The 20,565-nt window shown below is 52.9% G+C and overlaps 5 protein-coding genes and 1 long non-coding RNA gene across 16 annotated transcripts in view; 2 read left to right on the forward strand and 4 right to left on the reverse strand.

Moving 5' to 3' along the window:
• Vegfb (vascular endothelial growth factor B) lies at positions 1-5,211 on the reverse strand. Of its 4 annotated transcripts, none has more exons than XM_034513398.2 (7): positions 4,781-5,211; positions 4,213-4,255; positions 3,732-3,928; positions 3,472-3,545; positions 3,245-3,277; positions 2,821-2,955; positions 1-392 (listed from the first exon to the last, which is right to left on the reverse strand). In XM_034513398.2, the coding sequence occupies exons 1-7, from the start codon at positions 4,838-4,840 to the stop codon at positions 371-373; spliced, it is 564 nt and encodes a 187-aa protein (XP_034369289.1). In that variant the 5' UTR covers positions 4,841-5,211; the 3' UTR covers positions 1-370. The 4 variants fall into 4 exon arrangements, with proteins under 4 accessions (XP_034369289.1, XP_034369271.1, XP_034369280.1 ...); XM_034513380.2 differs by having other exon boundaries at positions 2,821-3,056; XM_034513389.2 differs by lacking the exon at positions 4,213-4,255 and having other exon boundaries at positions 2,821-3,056.
• Positions 4,262-11,244, forward strand: LOC143435128 (uncharacterized). Its single transcript, XR_013105135.1, has 5 exons — positions 4,262-4,697; positions 5,248-5,423; positions 8,493-8,665; positions 9,378-10,099; positions 10,184-11,244. It is a non-coding gene; the product is annotated as an uncharacterized LOC143435128 (long non-coding RNA).
• Dnajc4 (DnaJ heat shock protein family (Hsp40) member C4) lies at positions 5,347-9,593 on the reverse strand. Of its 4 annotated transcripts, none has more exons than XM_034513307.2 (7): positions 9,376-9,593; positions 8,991-9,104; positions 7,593-7,686; positions 6,929-7,113; positions 6,677-6,841; positions 5,627-5,713; positions 5,347-5,544 (listed from the first exon to the last, which is right to left on the reverse strand). In XM_034513307.2, the coding sequence occupies exons 1-7, from the start codon at positions 9,432-9,434 to the stop codon at positions 5,433-5,435; spliced, it is 816 nt and encodes a 271-aa protein (XP_034369198.1). In that variant the 5' UTR covers positions 9,435-9,593; the 3' UTR covers positions 5,347-5,432. The 4 variants fall into 4 exon arrangements, with proteins under 4 accessions (XP_034369198.1, XP_034369205.1, XP_034369212.1 ...); XM_034513314.2 differs by having other exon boundaries at positions 6,677-6,838; positions 9,376-9,507; XM_034513321.2 differs by lacking the exons at positions 8,991-9,104; positions 9,376-9,593 and adding an exon at positions 8,582-8,709.
• On the reverse strand, positions 9,801-12,762 carry Nudt22 (nudix hydrolase 22). The gene is made up of 6 exons (XM_034513296.2): positions 12,641-12,762; positions 11,887-12,380; positions 11,424-11,522; positions 10,436-10,533; positions 10,211-10,304; positions 9,801-9,985 (listed from the first exon to the last, which is right to left on the reverse strand). The coding sequence occupies exons 1-6, from the start codon at positions 12,660-12,662 to the stop codon at positions 9,827-9,829; spliced, it is 966 nt and encodes a 321-aa protein (XP_034369187.1). The 5' UTR covers positions 12,663-12,762; the 3' UTR covers positions 9,801-9,826.
• Positions 12,714-15,587, forward strand: Trpt1 (tRNA phosphotransferase 1). Of its 4 annotated transcripts, XM_076916313.1 has the most exons (8): positions 12,714-12,909; positions 13,054-13,146; positions 13,315-13,396; positions 14,426-14,682; positions 14,772-14,946; positions 15,054-15,137; positions 15,215-15,325; positions 15,436-15,587. In XM_076916313.1, the coding sequence occupies exons 2-8, from the start codon at positions 13,087-13,089 to the stop codon at positions 15,528-15,530; spliced, it is 864 nt and encodes a 287-aa protein (XP_076772428.1). In that variant the 5' UTR covers positions 12,714-12,909; positions 13,054-13,086; the 3' UTR covers positions 15,531-15,587. The 4 variants fall into 4 exon arrangements, with proteins under 4 accessions (XP_076772428.1, XP_076772432.1, XP_076772437.1 ...); XM_076916317.1 differs by having other exon boundaries at positions 12,714-13,146; positions 15,081-15,137; XM_076916322.1 differs by having other exon boundaries at positions 12,714-13,146; positions 14,513-14,682.
• Positions 15,520-20,565, reverse strand: part of Fermt3 (FERM domain containing kindlin 3) — a 17,955-nt gene continuing 12,909 nt past the window's right edge. For both annotated transcript variants that reach the window (XM_034513285.2, XM_076916298.1), the window contains exons 7-15: positions 20,239-20,346; positions 19,938-20,072; positions 19,800-19,849; positions 19,592-19,716; positions 19,345-19,451; positions 18,975-19,214; positions 18,522-18,646; positions 16,184-16,325; positions 15,520-16,059 (exon numbers count right to left, since the gene is read on the reverse strand). In XM_034513285.2, the coding sequence (XP_034369176.1) occupies positions 15,880-16,059; positions 16,184-16,325; positions 18,522-18,646; positions 18,975-19,214; positions 19,345-19,451; positions 19,592-19,716; positions 19,800-19,849; positions 19,938-20,072; positions 20,239-20,346 (1,212 nt within the window). In that variant the 3' untranslated portion in view covers positions 15,520-15,879. The remainder of the gene's footprint in view (positions 16,060-16,183; positions 16,326-18,521; positions 18,647-18,974; positions 19,215-19,344; positions 19,452-19,591; positions 19,717-19,799; positions 19,850-19,937; positions 20,073-20,238; positions 20,347-20,565) is intronic.

Genomic DNA, 20,565 nt, shown 5'->3' on the forward strand with positions numbered 1-20,565 from the left:
TAGTGTCTTCCATCTATTTTATCAGAATGTGTGTGTGTGTGTGTGTGTGTGTGTGTGTGTGTGTGTGTGTGTCACAGTTATCACATTATTGGTAGAAGTTTGGGGTCTTCATAGTGAGGGGAGACAGCAAGCTAGAAGATGTTCACTTGACCAGGGTGGTTAACTGAGATAGTACCCTGTGGCCCCTAAGGTGAGACATGAGGTTCCTTGACAATTGTTAGATGGCAGCTCTGGAAGATAAAAGATGGCAAGAGAGCTCTCTAAAAGGTCCAAGTCCTGGGGCAGAGGTGGTTCTCCTATGCTCCACTCTTCTCCCTGTGAAGAAGGCCCTGTGAGGCAAACAGACCCATGGAGTCTGAAGAGCAGCTTGTCACTTCCGCAGCTTCCGGCACCTGGGGAAATGGAGGAAGGGTGTCAGTGCTGGCTGGGGCTCAGCCCCAAGCTCTTCTTGTATATTTATTCACTTTTAGTTTTTATTATTTTTTATTTTTATTTATTTATTTTTAAGATTTATTTATTTATTTTATGTATATGAATATACCACTGCTCTCTTCAGACACACCAAAAGAGGGCATCAGATCCCATTGTAGATGGCTATGAGCCACCATGTGGTTGCTGGGGATTGAACTCAGGACCTCTGGAAGAGCAGTCAGTGCTTTTTGTTTTGTTTTTTGTTTTTTGAGACAGGGTTTCTCTGTGTAGCCCTGGCTATCCTGGAACTCACTCTGTAGACCAGGCTAGCCTTGAACTCAGAAATCTGCCTGCCTCTGCCTCCCAAGTGCTGGGATTAAGGGCGTGCACCACCACCGCCCAGCATAGTCAGTGCTCTTAACTGCTGAGCCATCTCTCCAGCCCCCTCACTTTTAGTTTTTAAATGTTGTTAAGTGGGCTGGAGAGATGGCTCAGCGGTCAAGCGCTCTGGCTGCTCTGCCAGAGAACTCAGGTTCAGTTCCTAGCACCCACATGGCAGCTCACAACTGCCAATAACCTAGTTCCAGAGAATCTGACCCCCTCACACAGACATACATACAGGTAAAACACCAATGTATTTTTGTCTGCATATGAAATAAATAACTTTTTTTTTAATTGTGGAAAGGGGACTGGTCTGCGCTTATGGGCATGTGCATGTGTGTGCTTGTATGTGCATTTTATGTACTGGTGGCTTAATCATCCTCCATCTTTATCCTTTTTTGTCGGGCATAAGGAGGCAAAGGCAGGCAGATAGATCTCTGTGAGTTTGAGGCGAGGCTGGTCTATATAGTGAGTGCCAGGACAGCCAGGGCCATGTAGAGGGTCACTGTCTCAAAAACAAAACCAACCAAGCAAAAACGTATTTTGCTATTTTCATTTAGGCATATATATGTCTGACTGTATAAGCACATGTATATAGATGCCTGACTAGGCCAGAGGAGAGTGTCTGATCACTGCAGCTGACATGGCAGCCCTCAACCAAGTGAGTTCTGAGATCTATACTCAGTCTTCGGCAGCAGCAGCAGCCGCTATGAACCAGCTCTCTTCACCCCTCTCCACCTTTATCTTTTGAGACTGAGTCACTATATGCAAAGCTAACTGATTCTGTTTCGATGGTTGGCCAACAAACTCTAGGGTCTCTTTTGTCCCTGCCTGCTCTTCCAATACTAGATTATAATACATCACTCCTGCCCACTCCTACCCCGTCTTCATGCTTGAATAGTAGATACTTCACCAGCCAAGCCATTTCTCCAGCCCCTATTTATTAATCTATTTACCAGTGATATCTTTTATATTAAGTACAAGCATGCATGTATGTGCACTGCATGTATGACTGGTCTCCTGTAGAAGCCAGAGGAAGACATTGGATATCCTGGAACTAGAGTTATGAATGGTTATGAGCCACCACGTGGGTGGCAGAAATCAAACCTGGATCCTCTGCAAGGGCAGAGAGTGCTCTTAACCACTGAGCCACACCTCCAGCCCCTATTTACTCCTGTGTGCCACACTCACTGTGTCACCAAGGAATGACCTTGGCCTTTTGAGTGCATTTGGTGAACATCAGACTGAGGGTTTCTTGAATGCTAGGTGAGCGCTCTACCAGCTGAGCCGCATCCCCAGCGCATCTTTATCCTTACTGGTTGTTGAGACCACTTTATCCTCCTGCCTCCACCTCCTGAGTGCTGGGATTACAGGTGTGCAACACCGTCCGAAAACCAGCAGTTACTCTTTGTCTTCTGTGGGATTTTGCTTTTTAAAAAAGCTTCCATGAGAGTGACCTCGAGCTTCTGACCTTCCTGCTTCCACCTGAGAGCCAAGACTCCCCGAACGTACCGCCATGTTCAGTCCCAGCCCTCTTGATGCATTTTCTTTTCTGAGCCCCATTTTATTCTGACACTTTCTGGAAGCCTCCAGGGCCTGACCTATAAATGATCCCATGGCCTCACTATAGAGCACAGAAGGGCTACATAAGCACTCCAAGCAGAGGCACGTGGGACTCTCCATACACCTGTATTTGCTCTTAGAGTCTACAGAATGGAGCAAATATCTATCACAAGAAGCTTTGCAAATTAGAAAAAGTCTTCTTTAGTTCCATTCCAGGAGATGGCTGATTGCTTAGATTAGATGGGTGCCCCCGTCACAGTGCTTCGCATCCTCTACTGGTGATGGCATCATCCCGCCCACCGTCTGACTTGTGCACCTAGTCTTGAGCTGAGTTTTTGATAATCTGGTTGCACAGTAAATTATTTAACCCATGCAGCTGGTCTTTCCTCCACTCGCAGGCTCATCTGGACTTGTTCCAACCTTGCTGCCTTCCACACAAGGGCCACCCCACAGACTCCTCCTCACCTGCAGGTGTCTGGGTTGAGCTCTAAGCCCCGCCCTTGGCAATGGAGGAAGCGGCGGCGTCTACAGCGGCAGCGGCAGGTCCGGGGGTCAGGGCGTTGACGGCGCTGGGTGCAGGGTGGGCAGAGGGTCCTGGGGCTGGAGTGGGATGGATGATGTCAGCTGGGGAGGATGCTCCCGGGGCAGAGTCCCAGCCCGGAAGAGAGCGGGGCTGGGGACGGTGGTGGGGTATGGCAACCCTAGGAGGAGAAGCAACATGTCTGGGGTAGGAAGAGTCTTCCCGGGAGCTAGGGTTAGGGCAGAGTGCGGGCAGAGTGTGTGGATTTGATGCGAGAAGAAGGCTGCAGCCTCCTGGCTCACTTGTGTACCCCCTAACCCACCCGTGAGCTCTTCTCCTGGACCAGCACCAAGAATCCCAGGAACTCACCTGTCTGCCTTCACAGCACTCTTTTTTTTTGGTCTGAAAAATGAGGGGGGTTGGTGGGAGAAAGATTAAAGACACCCAAGCCTCGCGTTCTCCTGCCCCAGATCCATGCCTACTTTCTGGCTCTACTCTCAGACACCTGGTCCCTACTGAGTAAGGTGCAATCCCATGCCTGTTATGCCCACCCCATGCTACAGTTTGTGAACTTGGGAGTTGGACCTGGCTGGCACCTGCATTCACATTGGCTGTGTTCTTCCAGGGACATCTCCCCCAGCTGGCTGCTCGGGTACTGGATCATGAGGATCTGTACTCAGGAGAATGAGGAAGAGACAGTGAGAGGGGGCAGTAGAAAGACAGAGAAAAGGGAATACTAGCTAGGCTAGAGAAAGAATGGCCAGAATCTCCCACCTCCTGCGTGCCTGTCTCTGGGTTGACCCAGCCACCAGGGCATCGCTGTCCCATGCACATGCCTGACCCATAGGCCCCGTACCTGCATTCGGACTTGGTGTTGCCCAGTGGGCACACATTCCAGGCCATCGTCAGGACAGCAGCCACCACAGCGCTGTACAGTCACACAGCTGGGTACCAGTTGTTTGACCACATTGCCCATGAACTCCGTGCTCAGAGGTACCACCACCTCCCTGGGCTGGCATGTGGCACGTGCATAGACATCTATCCATGACACCGCTGTGGGCAGACCCAGATGGAGTAAGTTTTTATCAAGTCTCCTGCAGCTCCTCTTAGGGTAGCCTCTCTGATACCTTGTCACCACCACCCCAACCATCTTTTAAACCTGTCTTTCTCTGCCTTGTTTCTCAAGAAATGATTAAGCCCTCTGCCTCAGTTTCTTTCTCTGTGAAATGGCAACTCCCAAAGGAGTTGGGATCACATAAGACAAGGATATGAAATCAGAATGTGTGCTAACCCCTCTTAGTACTGGCTGGTATCAAGTTATTGTTAACTATTATTACCTTTCTTCTGGTGGCTGGGGCCATCAAACTGGGACACAGGGGCCTGTGGGAAAGAAGATACCTGGGCCCAAGATGCACTCTAAAAGGGCTGGCCCTGTAGCTATGTAAGGGCTCCGTCCTTGAGTCAGGGTTCTGTGCCTTTCTGACATCTTTCCAGATTGTTCTGTTCCCAGGACCTCGGTTCTAATTTTTCTTGTACACTCAACCATCTGGTACTTTCCCTGGCCCAAGACCTACCGGGCATACTCTGGGAATGGCACTAAACCCCAAGCCTTAGAGTTGGGTTTGTTTTAGGTCAGAAGCCGGGATAGTGGAGACGAACGAGGTTCGGAGGGCTCTGGGGCTGCTCCGCCCTACAACCGCCCAGGGGATGGGGTGAGGTGGGGGAGTGGCCCCGGGGGCAAGGGCTAGGACTAGCGGGCCTGCGTCGAGTGGCATCTCTTCAGGGATATTCCCGGTCTGAACAACGGATCCCCTCGGCAGAGGTAGCGGGCGCCTCCCCACTTCCGCCAACCTTGAGAGGGCACCGCGGGCGGGCGAGGGAGCGGGATGTCGCGGACGCACGTACCTGGGTGCGGGCCAGCTGCAGCAGCGCAACAAGCAGCAGGCGACGGAGCAGGGGGCTCATGGTGCCCGCGGGGGGCGAGCGCCGGGGGCGCCCGCATCGCCCTAGCCCGGCGGCGCGGGGGGCGGCGGCAGCCAGAGCCCCATGGCGCGGGCCCGGGCGCGGGGACCCGGGGCCGGGCGCGAGGGGCGGCTCCTCCGCGGCCCCCTCCCGAGCCCTAGGCGCAGGCAGCGCAACGTAGCGCCGCAGCGGCGGCCTAAGGAACGAGACAGGCAAGCGGCCTGTGGTGGTGGTGGTGGTGGTGGCCGGGACGGCGGGCAGCGGGGACGGCGGGGGTGGCAGGGGGCCTGGCCGGGGCTGGCGGGCAAGAGGCTCATGTGACCTAAACACGCGCTCCCCACCGGGCGGCGGGCGGAGGCGGGGCTGGGGCGGAGCCGGTCCCCTCCAAAGGCCCCCTCCCGTTCCTGCAGGGGAAAGGGGACACACGGCCCTGGAGGCCGGGCTCCGGGGTCGCTGCCTCACGAGGGGAGGGGCGAGGAGATGCGTGACCCGAAGGACCGAATCGGACAGGAGTCTGAAAATGAGTTTATTGCACGTGTAGTCCTGGACAGGCAACAAGAAGAGGACCCATGCAGGTCCCACCTAGGTAAGCCTCTCACGGGCTTGTGTCCTGGGGCATGATCCTGGGGCTTTCTGGAGACAGAGAGGGTTCTGTCCCAGGCTGATGCCTCTGCTGGCGCTCCTGCTGAATCCTGGCTCTTTTGGCCCTGGAAGGAAAGACAGATCAGGACAGGGACCCTGGAAGGTGGTGCTAAAACGGAAGCAAAGTCAGGTAGAGCAGTGACAGACCTGGCCCTGGCCCGAGTGTCATTGTAGATGGCTGTGATGATCCGATCCTTTTCGTCCATGAAGCTGCGATGCACCTGCTCCAGCTTCCTGTGAGGGAATTGCAATTAACCCTGAGTCGTGGAACTCTGGTGTCCCTAAAGCCCTGGTCCTTGCCTAGGCTACAGCAGATCTCACACAACTTTACATCTCTCCTCATAACAGACACCTGTGATAAGTTGGGAAAAAAAAGACACCAAGTGACCCAAGTCCCAGAGCTGGGTGGTACCCTAAGTCCCTGGTTGTCCTGTGAAGGTTGGTGAAAGAACTCTGGAATCAGGGTGCCTCTCCCAGAAGATTAGAAAGGTGGCATATTTAAGTCATCTCCACTGCTAGACAGTATGGACAGTGGGCTCCATCCTTTGGGTTTCTATGCATGCATGAGAGTATAGGCTGAGGCCCTGGCGGCTACTGAGCACTGTCTCTGTCACACCGCTCTTGTCCTTCCTCCCTCTTTTTTCTTTCTATATAGAGACACAGTTTAATGTAGCCAAGGCTAGCCTCAAACTCAATATGTAACCAAGGATGACCCTGAACTTAAAAAAAAAATTGCTTGGCGGTAATGATTCACACCTTTAATCCCAGCATTTGGGAGGTAGAGGCAGGTGGATCTCTGAGTTCAAGGCCAGCCTGGTCTACACAGGGAGTTCCAGGACAGCCAGGGCTACACAAAGAAACCCTGTCTCAGAAAAAAAAAAAAGTCTCATTTATGACATGCTAAGAGAGAACCCCTGGGTTTTGACCACGCCCTCTTTGTGTACAATTCTGAATGGCTCCAGCCCCACCAATAAGCAGCATCAAAGATTAACATTCAAGCTATGAGAAACAGAAAACAACTTCAGCCCTGGGTGCAGATCTGCCTTTACCCAGAAAGGCAAGGCTCCAATTCATGATTTCACAAAGTTCTTAGCTTGGGAGAGACAAAGTATGCAGGTCGTAGGCTGCTGTAGCTGGCTGGCCACAGCACTCTTGTCCCACCCTCTACCCAGTATCCCAGGAAGGACGGGGAGGCACCTGAAGGCGACATAGTGCAGGCCCATGCCTGCCACCATGAGCAGGAGGCAGTACCCCAGTACCCGCTGGTTGTGTTTATGCTGCTGCTTCCTTGACTCGGGCCCCTGTGGCCTCACACTGTGGAACTGGGCCCAGTACTGTGCGTTGGGGGGTTCCCAGGAACTGCTGGGGAACAAAAGAACAATGGAAAGCTGGGGCTCTCAGGAAGACTTGAGGGTAAGGGCAGCAGGAGTCAGGACTGCTGTACTGTACCTGTGTGTCTGTTGCGTACACCCTGGCTGGGCTGTGCTCCCTGAAGACTTTGGAGGACTGGCTGAATGAAGCTGCTGGTCATAGTGACGACGACTCTCCTCGCGGCTGAGCACTCGGTATGCCTCATTCAGCTCCACAAAACGGCTATGCAGGGCTGGGTTCCCAGGATCTCGGTCAGGGTGTAGCTGGGGTAAAGGCAGGGGACCCCTTATCTCATTTTCTATCTCCCTTCCTAGGACCTCTCCTGATAATGTCCACCCATAAGGACTGACATCACTCCCACAGACCTTGCCTGGACACTGACCCTCACTCACAGGCTTGCTGACCCCTCCCAAAGGCCAGAGTCAGAAAGTACAGATTCCTTACCCCTCTCATTCAAGAAAACCAACCACATTTGTAACTCCCATTCTAGAGAGGTGGAGACAGGAGGACCACTGAAAGTTTGAGACCAATCTGGGCTACAATGTGATATCCTGTCTCAAACCAGAAAGACCCCTGGCCTTGCCTGGTCCTTTAGATCACAGAGGACACTGAGTACCTCCTATCCATGCAGGAGGAAGGAAGGTGCTACCAGCTAGAGATACAGACCTATCCCAGGAAGTTAGAGTGCCCCTGTGCCAGGCTAAGAGTTGCTCTTCCTCCCTCACCTTGAGGGCACCAATACCTCTTTTGACTTGGTGAAGAAAGCACGTTTAACCTCTTCAGCGCTGGCACCAGGATGCACTCCCAACAGTTCATAGTAATTATTAGGGACAGACCTGTGGAGAAAAGCCCAAACCTGCAGAGGCTTAGGAGGTCAGAGAGCACCACCCCCCTGTCTGCCACCCTCCCGGAGCCACACCTTCAATTCAGCTACCAGGAACTGAAGTTAGTCCCAAGACACATCTAGCCCCAGATTGCCTTTTGGGTGTTTCAAGAATGGTCAGGTTTTCTCATTCTCAAAATGTAGTCCTCTTCTACACCACGAACCCAAAAGGCTGCTGCTTGCTTACTTTCGTTCTTTCTTTCTTTCTTTTTAACAAAATCGGGTCTTACTACCCGTCAGACCTGGAGCTCCCTATGTAGGCCAGACTAGCCTCAAACTCACAGAGCTTGCCTCTGCCTTCCAAGTTCTGGGATGGAAGGCATGTGTGCACCGCCATCCTGGCTAAAAAGCTTCTTTAAAGATCATTTAAAATTATATTATTTTGTGTTTATGAGTGTTTGTATGTATGTGTACCATATGCATGTCTGGTGCCTCCAACAGGTCAGAGAGGGTGTTCATAAGTTACCACATGAATGCTGGGAATCAAAGCTGGCTCTTCTGTGACAGTGGCAAGTGCTTTTATTCTCTAAGACATCCATCCCTTCAGCCCCTAAAAACTTCTTTAAAACTTCAGGTTTTGTGATATGAGGTGATGTCCACCAGTAATCACAGCATTTAGGAGGTGGAGACAAAGTCAGAAACTCAAGGTCCCTGACTACAAGCAAGTTTGTGGCTAGCCTAGCCTACAGGAGATCTCACCCTCCTCCTCCCGCCCCCCCAAAAATCCTGGCCTCTTATGCATGAGGTTTTGTGTTCCAGTGCCAGTACCCAGAGAAAGGATTTCCACGCCAGGCATGGTGGCTGCCCCTGAACTCTAGGTACTCCGGAGATTGAATCTGGAGGCTTACCTGGGCAACACAGGAAAATTCCATCTCAATGGAAAAGGCAGATTCCCACGCCCCACTTCATTCCTCCTGACCAGCATCCAGATGGTAAGAAATCTAAATCTTTGTATTCAACCTCCCCTTCCCCAGTGTATGCACAGTGAAGCCTGACAACGTTCCAGAGCTATGGAAAGAGCAGGCCTGAGCTCAGAGTCCTGATCTGTCACTTAAACTCACTTAATCTTGGGGCTCAATTCTTAACTATTGATACTCTGTCCAGCATTGAAGGCGAAGGTTGTCTGGGACAAACCTTGAAAGGTACTTGACATATAATGCAGAAACAACTATCTCAAAACGCAAAGCGGGCTCTGAAGAGAAAAACCACTGAAAACCACAGAATTTGAACGTGGTCAGATTTTGGGGCTCAACTCACCGCTGCCCTGTGGCGGCTGTGAGAAGTCGGGTGGGAGGGCTACAGGGCCACAGCCGGCATAGGCGCAGGGGCAGCCGGAGCAACAGGGACGGCATGACGACGGCGGGCGGGCAGCTGGGAAAGGGAGGCCCCCAAAAGTCCATTGGGTCCCAATCGGGCCGGACTTCGGGGATCGTGGCAGAAGGAACCTGCCTCAGTTTCCCACAAAGGCAAATTCGGGGAAGGCCTCTTTACTAAGAATCAGACAAGGGGTGCCCTGGGCCTTCCAGCACCACCCTCCAAGTCTAGACCACCCACTCGGCACCTGGGCACCCCTTCCCACCCAAATCGTTAGGGGGCGTGCGAAGGAGGAGACACAGCCAAGCCCCGCCTCTGGCCCACTCACAGGCTCCTCGGTCGCCGCCATTTCCTGTGCCTGTGAAGGCCCCGCCCCTGAGCTCTCATTGCATCAAAGGACCCGCCCCCCACACGCTCATTGGCTTAGGACGCCGGGACCCGCGAAGCAGAAGCATTGGGCGGCAGAAAAGTACTGTGGTCAAACCGAAGAGGCGGGGGTGGAGGCAGAGCTTGACCTCCAGGAAGGCCTCAGGCCCCGCCCCGCCCCACCCCTCTCAGCAGCGAGGCAAGGTTCGGAGAGGTTCCTTTACCGCCCCGTGGCTCGCATTCTCCAGCCAAGACTGACACAGACAAGGCGAGCACACTATGGGGCTTTTGTTCCTTTTCTGCCATCGTGCTCATCCCCTCTCACCCACCCAGGTTCTCTCAGGGGATCTCAGATTCCCAGGAAAAGCAGCAGAAGCCAACAGAATATAAGAGAATAAAGTCTTTTATTGCCTTCAGAGCTGTAGTGATAGGGTTGGGACGCTGGGATGACTTAGGTGGGACTTCCCGGCACCTGACTGTAGAAGTGGATGGCGATTGTAGAGGAGGATGGCGCCTTTGGCCGAGGGGCAGAGTTGTGCCCACATCTCTGTCTCCTGCAGTCTCTGCACCCTCTGTGGGAAATCAATGAGACCAGACATCAGGCCTCCCTTCGTACAGGGATTGTGCCCGGAGTTGCCAAACCTTAGTACTCCTGGACTGTGCCTGTGCCTGGGCTTTTCCCTTAGGTAGGAGCCAAGCTTTGTGCCTCTGGAGACCGGGAGACCCGGAAGTCCTCCACCTCACCTAGATATCCTTATTCCCGTAACCAGACCACCTAGAAGACCTCAACTCCACACCTGTGTCTCCACAAAGATGATTCCTGTAGACTCGTGGGCCTCAGGTCCCCCACTCAGGTAATAACTCCTGACCTCCTCTGAAGTCAGGCTGCACCTAGAAAAGAACATGAAGGTAGCCTGGTGGATATCCAGACTTTATAGGACCCCTGCAAAACTCCGGTTGCCTTAAACCCACTCCTTCCCTACCCATCTCACCCAGTATCCTGTGCCCGAGAACCCACTCACTGGACATAGAACTCTGCACTGGCTCTGCCCGCGCTGGTCTCATTGCAAGCGATGCCCAACAACAGTGGCTGGCCCAAGGTGTGTAGCGGCAGGTTCACCTGTGGCAGGGAGTCCTACCTGTCAGGCCGACTTCTCAATAGCCTGGTTGGTTGGTTTGGTTTGGTGGTTCTGTTTGTTTTTGTTGAGACAGGGCCTTGTGTAGCTCAGGCTATCCTTAAACTCAGTATTTAGCAAAGATAACAGTTTCTGATCCTTCTGCCTCTACCTCCTGAGTGCTGGGATTACAGGTATACGTCACGGTACCTAGTACACATGGTACAAACCCCGGGCTTGTACATGCTAAGCCAGTGTTTCTCAACCCGTGGGTTGTGGCCCCTTTCAGTAGGAAGTCAAATAACCTCACAGGAGTTGCCTAAGACCATTGGAAAACACAGATATTTACACTATGATGTATAACAGTAGCAAAATGACAGTTATGAAGTAGCAATGAAAATCTTACAGTTGGGGGTCACCACAACACGAGGCACTGCACTAAGGGAGTTAGTCACGGCACTAGGGCTTAGAACTGCTCTGCTAGACAGTCTACCAGCTAAACCGAGTTATCCCCAGTCCTCAATGGCTTGTGACCCGCCCATTTTTGTTTTGTTGGTCAAGTGCTCCGCAACACAGAATACAGGTTCTTGGCATGTTCACTTTACAGATGAGAAATGGAACAAATTGTCCAGGGAAGTCCTTTTACCCGAGTGAAGTTGTCTTAGTAACAGACTCTTCACTCATTACTTTTTCAGCAAATAAAGACACAGACTAGACATTTTTTCATCGTTTTCACTGTGGGGAAAAGCCTGAGCATCAGGGAATCATGGGCCCAACTCTTCCTCAGTGCCAGCTAGGGTCATGCAGACTCACTCTGGCCCAGACCTGTGCATTTCTAGCAAATTCTACCCTCTCGCCCATACCCTCCATTCCATCTGGGGCCCTTGTCACTCACCTCATCACAGATCTCCTGTAGGACACTGGAGAAGAGTTCCCGTACCACCAGCTCCCCAGGGAGGTCCTTGTGCTGGGGGATGCCACCAGAGCACAGGGCCTGTAAAAATTTTAGGCTCAGAGTTCATCTTCCCACACCGTTTTTCTCTTGCTGGCCATGGAGGTGTAGGGCAAACTCATCGTGAGAGTCTTGGCAATCCCTAACCCAGGCCCACCTATTCCAAATAAGCAATCAGAAGCCTAGCTAGACAGGATTACATGGACTGGATAAGAAAAGACATCTTCCCTTCAGCCACTCCTCCCATGGTCCCTAGCTTCCATAGACTTATGACTATGTCCTAGCTTCCAGCTTAGACTTATGACTGCAGGCTCAGAAATACCAAGCCAATTTTCCCTTTATGAGAAGATGAAGCCAGAACCAGGAGTGCTTGGACTTGAACCCTTGTACCTAGCCAGTATCTTACCTGAGGTTCAGGGTGCCCACCGGGCACATCCACCAGTCCAGGTGCTTCCGCTACCTGCTGAGAGCGGCGCAGGAAGACAATGAAGTCATCAGCCGTGACCAATGCGGCACCCACCCCCAGTGGGTCTGCCAGATAGGCTTGCTTGTCACCCCAATCTGCAGCTCCCTGCTGTCGCAGGCCGGAGGCTGAGCTGGACCAGTTGGTGCCCAAGAAGTCCCGGTAGGAAGTTAGACCCAGGTGTAAGAGCAGGTGTGGCTCAGGTGAGCTGGACACCAGTGTGGCTGAGTGAAGGCGGAACTTGGGAGCATCAAAGATCCAAGGTTGGGCCTGTAGCCGGGTCTCCCAGATGGCAGTGATGGTCTTGTCTCCTCCAGGCAATGGACGACGGTCATAAACTGGGCTTAGCTCCACTGCTACCCGCTCCTGGGACAGTCCCCCAAGAGGGCACAGAAGCAGCAGGGACACCTCAGGGTCCATAGTCTGACAGGGCAGCTCTGGCAGAGGACACACACAGATGGCCATCCTGTCACTCTAGGAAGCGAGCTGACCCTCTCTTCCACAGAACTCCTGAGTGCTCCCCAACCCTATTGCAGATTCCTGACTACTCAGAGCGAGCATCATTCCAGCAAGAGTACTGAGCTCAGCAAGCCCCTGGAATCCTGCGGCCCCAAACCTCTAAGGCCTCTGGCAACCCTACCACTCAGCAGCACTAGGTCCCCAAAACACTCAAGACCCCCAGACCCAGGAGTCGTACCTCCAACCTGGACACGCTTCATATATTCCTGGGTAGATCAACCTGGAAGCTTGATCTCAGGAATTCAGCGGCTGGCCCGGCCCCCAAACGGAAGTACCCGCCCCTTTATTTCGTGGCTTCCCATTGGCTAGTCTGTGTCCGGGGCCTCAGGTCCTGCCCTCCGCAGTTGAGCGCTTCAGATCCACGCCGGCCTCCTCTCCTTCGTGTCAACCTGCACGCCAGCCCCGTGCACCCGGCAACCGTGCTGCGATCTGATTTCAGAGCTTGAGGTCTGGTTTGGATCCCTCGGGCCTCGAGGCTGCCAGTGTGACCTTGAGCAAGTCTCGCCTGCTGGGCCTCAAGTTCCCTTGTGTGAACTAGGGTGGGATGAACAGTGTGGTTCTTATCCTGAGCTTTTGTAACTTTCTGGGCAGAGCCACACTCCCTGCTCCCTACAAGTCTTGGTCATGAACGCCCCTGGAAGAAGGAGGCAGGAAGATAGAAGGACTCATAGACCCCGGGAACAGGTGCGCACCTTTCCAGCCTTATCCACGAGAGAACATGGGAGAGACCCTCTGAGTCTTAGCTTCTTGGTGGGGTAGACTGCAGCACCATGGGAGCTGTTCTGGCCTGCCTTTGCAGTAGGACATTCAGGGCTGGCTACTGAAACCCAGACTCTCACTGGACTCTTTCAGGACCGAGGTGTGCAGCTCTCTAAGGCTCTGTCCTATGCCCTTCGCCACGGGGCCTTGAAGCTGGGACTTCCCATGCGAGCTGGTAAGTAAGCATGCTAGAGGCTGGGGGGAGTGGTGGGAGCCCCAGAGAGCGACTGGAACTTCTGTCTCCTCAACTTTAATTCTTAACACTGCCCCAAGAGGAACACAAAATAAACAGTCATACTCTCCGAATGTACAGGAAAAACAAGGCCCAGAACCTCTTTCTTATCTCCTAGAAGAGAAGCCCTGTCTAGGCTGGGCCTCATGATGTCCCTTTCAGCCAACTGCTCCAATTAACACTTCCCAAGGATGGACAGGGGCATCCTGAAGCAACTGATGTTTATTGAATGGCCACTCTGGGCCATTCAGTACTTAGTGCTTGCTATGTTACTCTCCCTGAAGCAGATATGCTATTGTTTTCTTTTTGTAGTGTTTTTTTACTTTATTTTTTATGTGCATGAGTGTTTTGCCTGCACCACATACATACTTGGTTCTTGTGGAGGCCAGAAGAGCATTGCATCCAGTAGAGTGGGAGCTGCCATGTGAGAGCTGGGAATCTGACCCTAGGTCCCTATGACCAACAGCCAGTGCTCTTAATTGTGGCACCATCTATAAAGTCCCATTTTTCACTTTTGGGACAAGATGTTATGTAGCCTAAGCTAGCCTCACCTCGAACCCTTGGTTCTTTTGCCTGCACCTCTCAAGTGCTAGGCTTATCGGCGTCTACCAACATGCCCACCATGAAGCTGGTCACCGTCCCATGTAAGTTAGATAAAATGAGGCCTGGGGTAGAAATATGTCTCCTTAGTAGCGCTCTCTCCCAGCTGGTGCAAAGCCTTGGCTTCCATCCCCAGCATAGAAAAAACAAAACAAGGGCTGGGTGGTGGCACTCAGGAGGCAGAGGCAGGTGGATTTCTGAGTTCGAGGCCAGCCTGGTCTACAAAGTGAGTTCCAGGACAACCAGGGCTACACAGAGAAACCCTGTCTAGTGGGGAGGGGAAGAAAAAAAAAAAAAAAAACAAACAACTTGAGACCCAAAAAGGAAAGCCTTCCTGAAAGTCACAGAAAGAAAGCTCATGTGATCTCCCAGGCCTAGCCTTTGTTCCAGCTGCCTGTTGCTCCCTGTTAACTATTGCCCGCCTCCTGAGCGTACCCCAACCTGGGTGCCTGCCTGCAGATGGCTTCGTGCCCCTGCAAGCCCTCCTGCAGCTGCCCCAGTTCCACAGCTTCTCAATGGAGGATGTGCAGCTCGTGGTGGAGACCAATGAAAAGCAGCGGTTTACCCTGCAGCCAGGCGAGCCAAGCACTGGGCCTCTCATCAGAGCCAATCAGGGCCACTCCTTACAAGTGGGTGCCAAGGGGCAGGTGGGAAGTCAGGTGGGGCTCCAGTTCATGAAAGGGGGCTCACTGCTGCCCATTCACACACTTATTCACAGGTCCCTGAGTTGGAACTGATGCCCCTGGAGACACCACAAGCCCTGCCCTTGACACTTGTCCATGGTACATTCTGGAAGCATTGGCCATCTATCCTACTGAAGGGCTTGTCACGCCAAGGAAGGACGCACATCCACTTGGCCTCAGGATTGCCTGGGAACCCTGGTGTCATCAGTGGTCAGTGTCACCATCACCTATTCTGTCCTCCCAGGTCCCCAGCAAGCTTCTTTTGTGAGCAGCCACCACATAGCCTTACATGGGGCATTATCTCCCCACCCCACTAGAGGGCCCCATTCTAGTTGTCCCTGCAGGCATTCGTCCAAATTGTGAAGTGGCTGTGTTCATCGATGGACCCCTAGCCCTCACAGGTAAGTGTGGGCCCTGCAGGGGCTCTCCTAGGTCTGTCAGAGAGGGGCTCCGGTCACATCTCTAGCTCTGTGAACAGATGGAATCCCTTTCTTCTGCTCTGCCAACGGGGTGATCCTGACTCCAGGGAATGCTGAAGGCTTCCTTCTTCCCAAGTACTTCAAGGAGGCCCTGCAGCTCCGACCCACCCGTGAGAACCAGACCACTACCCACCCTGTGCCCTTCCACCCTCAAGCTCTTTGAAAGCGCCCACCTTAGGCAAATGTTCCTTTCTCATAGCAACTTTTGTCTGTACCTCAGGAAAGCCTCTCTCCCTGGCTGGTGATAAAGAGACAGAGTCTCAGAGTGGCCCCAAGCACAGTTCCAGACGAGGAAGAAGAAAGATCCAACAATAAAATATTTATTTATTAAAAAAAACTGAAACAGAAACAGAAAGAAAGTCCAGCTTCAAACCAGGATTCCGTGTTCCTTATCCATGTCTGGCATTTGTCATGTGCTTAGGGACTAAATATAGGTCAGGGGTGTGAGCTTTTGGCAACAGGGCAAGAGTGGGGGCTCTGTGTGGCTCAGGGCCCGTCATCCCTAGGCTAGGTGGTGGTAGTATCTGCCCCAGCAAGGGTCCTGGCCTACCTGGTGACAAGTGAGGGTGCCCAGCAGGGTACAGGCTGGGAGTGATGAGCAGTGAGTTCAGGTGGGTGTGGCCTTGGGAGGGTCCCTGGAGGTGGAGTGGAGCCGGGGCTGCCCTTAGAAGGCTTCATGGCCTCCTGTAAGCTGCAGGAACAGATCCTCATCCAGCTCCTCCCCTCGGGCCCGCTCCCGAGTGGACAGGAAAATGTAGCCCCCGATGTACTCATGCACGATGCGGCAGCTCGCAGACACACAACTGAAGGCCACATTGATGTGTTCATCAAACTCAATGGCCACCTGCAGATGGGTTGTCACAGGTTCCGTGAGCTGCAGCAACAAGCAGCAGCCTCCGCCCTGCCCTGGTTGGGTCTGAGCTGCTCAGGGGCAGCAGTCCCTGCCCCTGCCCGCCCTCGGGGCCTACCTGCCGGATGTCCCAGTTGACGTTCCACTGCCGCATGTTGCTGAAGCGCCAGGTCTTGACCACGTCGCCCACAGCCAGGTCAATTCGGATCAGCCGGTTGTTGGCAATGCCTAGGATCTCATCTTTCCTGCTTCCCTTGAACCTGATTCCAGGGAGAAGGACATGAGTGAGAGCTACACTATATGGCGCTGGAACACACCCCACATGTATACTGCTGCAGGGACCTCAGGGTGGGGCACAGCCTCACCTGTCTGCCCCTGGTCTGCAGCTCTGCAGCTGCTTAGCCTGAGGCGGCCAGCCATTCCACTTCTCTTAGCCTTACGCTCCCACTTTGAAAAAATGGGATTATTCCTGGACTTATGCTAGCCAGGTGTAGGTCTATCATCCAGCAAAGGAGCCAAGGCAGGAGTTTACTTCAGATTTCCATACATGGTAAAAGAAGCTCTGTCTCAAAACCAGGAAGGGCTGGGACGATGCCCAGTCGATAAAGCACCTGCCTTGCATGTACAAAGACCCATGAGTGCTTGAGATCCCTGGGGCTTCTTGGCCAGCCAGCCCACCCTAATGTGTGAATTCCAGGCCAATACGAGACCTTGTCTCCTTGTCTCAAAAACAGGGTAGACAGGCTGGAAGAGATTGTTCAGTGGATAACACTCTTGCCACAGATGTGTGAAAATACAGAACCCTTGCAAATCTAATGTGCCTACAGCAAAATGGGAGGCAGAGACTGGAGAGTCTGGGACCAGCTAGCCACACGGTGATCAGTAAGAACTCTTATCTCAAACAAGGTGGTAGGTAAAGATTGACCTAAAGGGCTATCCTCCGACCCCCACATACATGCTACAGATACACACAGATTTAAAATAAGAACATTAAGAAAAAATATGGTGCCGGGCGGTGGTGGCACACGCCTTTAATCCCAGCACTTGGGAGGCAGAGGCAGGCGGATTTCTGAGTTTGAGGCCAGCCTGGTCTACAGAGTGAGTTCCAGGACAGCCAGGACTACACAGAGAAACCCTGTCTCAAAAAACAACAAAAACAAAAACAAAAAAAAAAAAGAAAAAATATGGGGTGGGGGAGAGCACTGCTCAGCAATTAAGAACACTGGCTGTTCTTACAAAGGACCCAAGTTCAGTTCCCAGCACCCATATGGCAGCTCACAATCACCTGTTAGTTCCAGGTGACTCCAATGCCTTCTGGCCTCCAAGGGCACCATGGACACATGTGGTACACAGACATACACATATGTGTACAGTCATACAAAATAAATATGAATAAAGAAAAAATAGGACCAGCAAGATGACTCAGCCCCCTTCAAGCCCGATGAGCCGAGTTTATCCCCAGAACCCACATGGCAGAAAGAACCTGTTTCCTGTAAGTTGTTCTCTGACCACCACATGTAGACACACACAAGATAAATACATTGAATATGTAAAACAGAGGAGCTAGGGAGATGGCTCAGCTGTTAAGACACTTGCAGGTTTGGTTCCTAGCACCCACATGGTGGCTCATAACTCCAGTTCCAGGGGATCTGATCTGGTAGTGGTGCCTTGGTGCCTCTTCTGACAGCCTCTGTGGGCATTGCATACAGGATATATATATATATGACATTCATACACTAAAAACCAAAAAGTTAAAAACATACACTAAAAACTAAACCTTTGTTTATTTTTGTTGGTGTTCCAAAACGATTTCTCTGTGTAGTCCCAGCTGTTCTGGAACTCACTCTGTAGACCAATCTGGCCTTGGACTCAGAGATCTACCTGCCTCTGCCTCCCAAGTGCTGGGATTTAAGGCCTGTGCCACCACCTTCTGGCAGAACTAAATCTTTAAAAATGTAAAAAAGAAAAACAAGTTGGGCAGCCCCTGAGGAACACCTGAGCTTACCCTCAAATACACAAGTGCATCCAAGACGGGGTTATCAGAATAGCATTTGGCAAATTAAACAAATAGCTCATGTCTCCAAGTGATGATTGGGTATGTATATGTCATCATTAAGCAGGTCATTCATCAATCTGCAGACTTGGGAACTGAGTTCTCAGGGGCCTCCCCATAACACCTTCCCATGGAAGCCGTTCTGCAGGACAGCTGGCCGAGGCCCAGAGAGGAACGGATCCAGAACAGAGCTGAGACAAGCCCTGGGTCTTCTGCTTGCCTGGCATGGGTTCTATCTCTTAGATATATTTATGACAGTGTACACTGGAGAATACACAGAGCCCCCAGGGAGAGGTATCCACAGAACAGGTTTGGACTGAGTGCCCGGGGCCCACTTGGTATATGAACACACGGTATCTGGCAGCAGGTGAGAGCAGAGAGCTTGGCAGCACTGGAATCCTACCTGACCATCACATAGGAGATGCCGAAGTCAGGCAAGGATTGCCAGGCCTGGATGAAGCGCATCTGGGCCTCGGTCAGTGAGAGTTGGGCCACATTTTGATGAGCTTCCAGGATCCGTGGGGTGAGCTGTAGGGCCATATTAGTAAGGGATTAACAGGGCTTCCCCTTATCCAAAGTCCCTGACTCCCCCCATCTGTCTGCCCTGCTGACTGAAGGCACAGTACCCTGGGCCTGGAACAAGAGAAAGTGGCCATTGTGGTGCCACCAAAGTTCAGATGTGACTGAATCAGGTCCTACAATGTACCTGGAACCCTTCCAGAGGAGTCTGGGGCATGGCAGGATTAGGAAGGAGTGGATACAAGGATTCCCTAAGGAAGAGTGTTCGGTTGGCAAGTCCAGGGGTCAAGGGTGGCTAGAGAAACGTGGTGGTCCCCATCCCTACTCCCTCAGGCACCTGCTTGGCCTTGAACTTTCGCTGGAATCGAGGAGCCACAAGGCCATAGGGGTTAAGGCCCTCAGCAGAGGCTTCTAGACCCTGAGGTTTGTTCCCTGAGCCTCCGTTGCCCCCGCCTGCCCGCTGCAGGCTGAGGAAGGCCAGAATGGCCTGCACCTCGCTGGCATAGCTGCTGTCCGCCATGGTGCGGCCCTTGGAGGCCAGTCGGCAGGCAGCCATCCACTGTGCGTACTGCTGTTCCTGGAGCAAGGAAAGAGGGGGTGGCGAGTAAGCGCTGGCTATACTTACTTTTACCCCAAGTGCAATTTCACTTCTACCCACTGCCCCTCTCACTCCTGATCCCCACCCCCCCTTGGTCCAGCCTGCTCACATCCTGGCACCTCAGGTAGATCTCACTCATGCCTTCTGGTGAGGGTACCAGGAGTTTGATGCAGAACTTCTGGCCAGAGACATTGACATCAGGGACCACCTCACAGCCTGCAAGAAAAGGAGGTGGCTCTCTAAGAGGCGCCTGCCTGAAAGCCAGCCTCACCACCCACAGCTTCCTCAGGGTAGTGCCCACCCAGGACCCCAAGGAGGAAACAGAGTGAGAACAGTTGCTACCCAAATTCCTTTACCCTTGAGGTTGAGCTGTTGAATAGGGTCCCCTGGTGCTTCATCTTGGCTCTTGTAGTAGGACAATGTGGTGTCCTTGAATACTACCCAGTGCTGGCGGTAGCCCTTCAGGGTCAGCTTCCGGGGCCTGGGGGGAGCAGGAAGCTTGTGAGCCATGGCCTCCCTGCCTTCCCCCTCCTCCACTCTCTCTAGGCAGTCCCTACACTTAACCGGAAGATTCGGAGATGGTCGGTGAGTTCTGGGATGGTGGTGAGGCTATCCTGGGAGAGAAGATAAGTCAGAGGGAGCCTTGGGTCCCCTTTCTGACCCTGACCCCAACCCTATTCCCAGGCCCAAGCCCCTTCTCACCAGCATGTCTGTGGGTGCTGACCCCTTCAGCTTCACCTCCAGATTGTTCAGGGCTGCATCCAGGTCATCCAGCCCCAGGTCCCCAGAGGCCAGCTCACCCACATCCCCACTCAGGGTCAGTTTGTTGATGTGGTACTAGGGACACATAGTTAGAACTGAGTCTGAGGCCCATCTGTCCCACAGAGCACCCATGAAGACTATCCTGGGGGAGGAGAGAAGTCAGAGGGACTTCTTTGAAAATGGACCCACTCCTGAGAGGCCTTTCAACCCTGCACCCCATCAGCCCCGGGGGCCCGGGCACCTGCAGGGCAGCAAACACCATCATCTCCTCCTCGGTGCAGTCGATTTCCTCTGTTAGTAAGTCCCAGCGGGCCTGCTCATACAGCTGGGTCAGCCGTACTGGGTCTGTCTGGAGCAGCAGGAGAAGGGGAGGCTCGGCTAGTCAGATGGCTCCTGTGCTGGATAGCCTCGCTCAGCTACTCAGCTACATGAGCAGCAGACCCCATCTCTACCCTGCTGACCTGCCCAATGCCAAGGCAGGCAGTGCTGCTCCACTGTGCAACAAGCTACAGGCCAGCCTCCTGCTGAGAACAGGCAAGTGAGAAGCAAGACCACCCACCCCTGAATG

The sequence above is a fragment of the Arvicanthis niloticus genome, chromosome 1 (genome assembly GCF_011762505.2).
Source record: "Arvicanthis niloticus isolate mArvNil1 chromosome 1, mArvNil1.pat.X, whole genome shotgun sequence".
Lineage (NCBI taxonomy): Eukaryota > Metazoa > Chordata > Mammalia > Rodentia > Muridae > Arvicanthis > Arvicanthis niloticus.

Bases quoted from the DNA above. Each gene is read 5' to 3' on its own strand.
- Dnajc4 (XM_034513307.2), bottom strand. From the start codon at position 9,434: ATGAGAGCTCAGGGGCGGGGCCTTCACAGGCACAGGAAATGGCGGCGA. The intron at 7,687-8,990 runs GTGAGTTGAGCC...TTTTCTCCACAG, and splicing joins ACAGCCGCCACAGGGCAGCG to GTCTGTCCCTAATAATTACT. The intron at 5,545-5,626 runs GTCTGTCACTGC...CTTTCCTTCCAG, and splicing joins GACACTCGGGCCAGGGCCAG to GGCCAAAAGAGCCAGGATTC.
- Trpt1 (XM_076916313.1), top strand. From the start codon at position 13,087: ATGAACGCCCCTGGAAGAAGGAGGCAGGAAGATAGAAGGACTCATAGA. The intron at 13,147-13,314 runs GTGCGCACCTTT...GGACTCTTTCAG, and splicing joins CTCATAGACCCCGGGAACAG to GACCGAGGTGTGCAGCTCTC. The intron at 13,397-14,425 runs GTAAGTAAGCAT...GTGATCTCCCAG, and splicing joins GGGACTTCCCATGCGAGCTG to GCCTAGCCTTTGTTCCAGCT.
- Vegfb (XM_034513380.2), bottom strand. From the start codon at position 4,840: ATGAGCCCCCTGCTCCGTCGCCTGCTGCTTGTTGCGCTGCTGCAGCTG. The intron at 3,278-3,471 runs GTGCCAGCCAGG...CTCATTTTTCAG, and splicing joins CACAGCCAATGTGAATGCAG to ACCAAAAAAAAAGAGTGCTG. The intron at 3,057-3,244 runs GTGAGTTCCTGG...TTCTCCTCCTAG, and splicing joins AGTGCTGTGAAGGCAGACAG to GGTTGCCATACCCCACCACC.
- Nudt22 (XM_034513296.2), bottom strand. From the start codon at position 12,662: ATGAAGCGTGTCCAGGTTGGAG. The intron at 11,523-11,886 runs GTAAGATACTGG...AAATTTTTACAG, and splicing joins GTGGGCACCCTGAACCTCAG to GCCCTGTGCTCTGGTGGCAT. The intron at 10,305-10,435 runs GTGAGTGGGTTC...GTTCTTTTCTAG, and splicing joins AGTGCAGAGTTCTATGTCCA to GTGCAGCCTGACTTCAGAGG.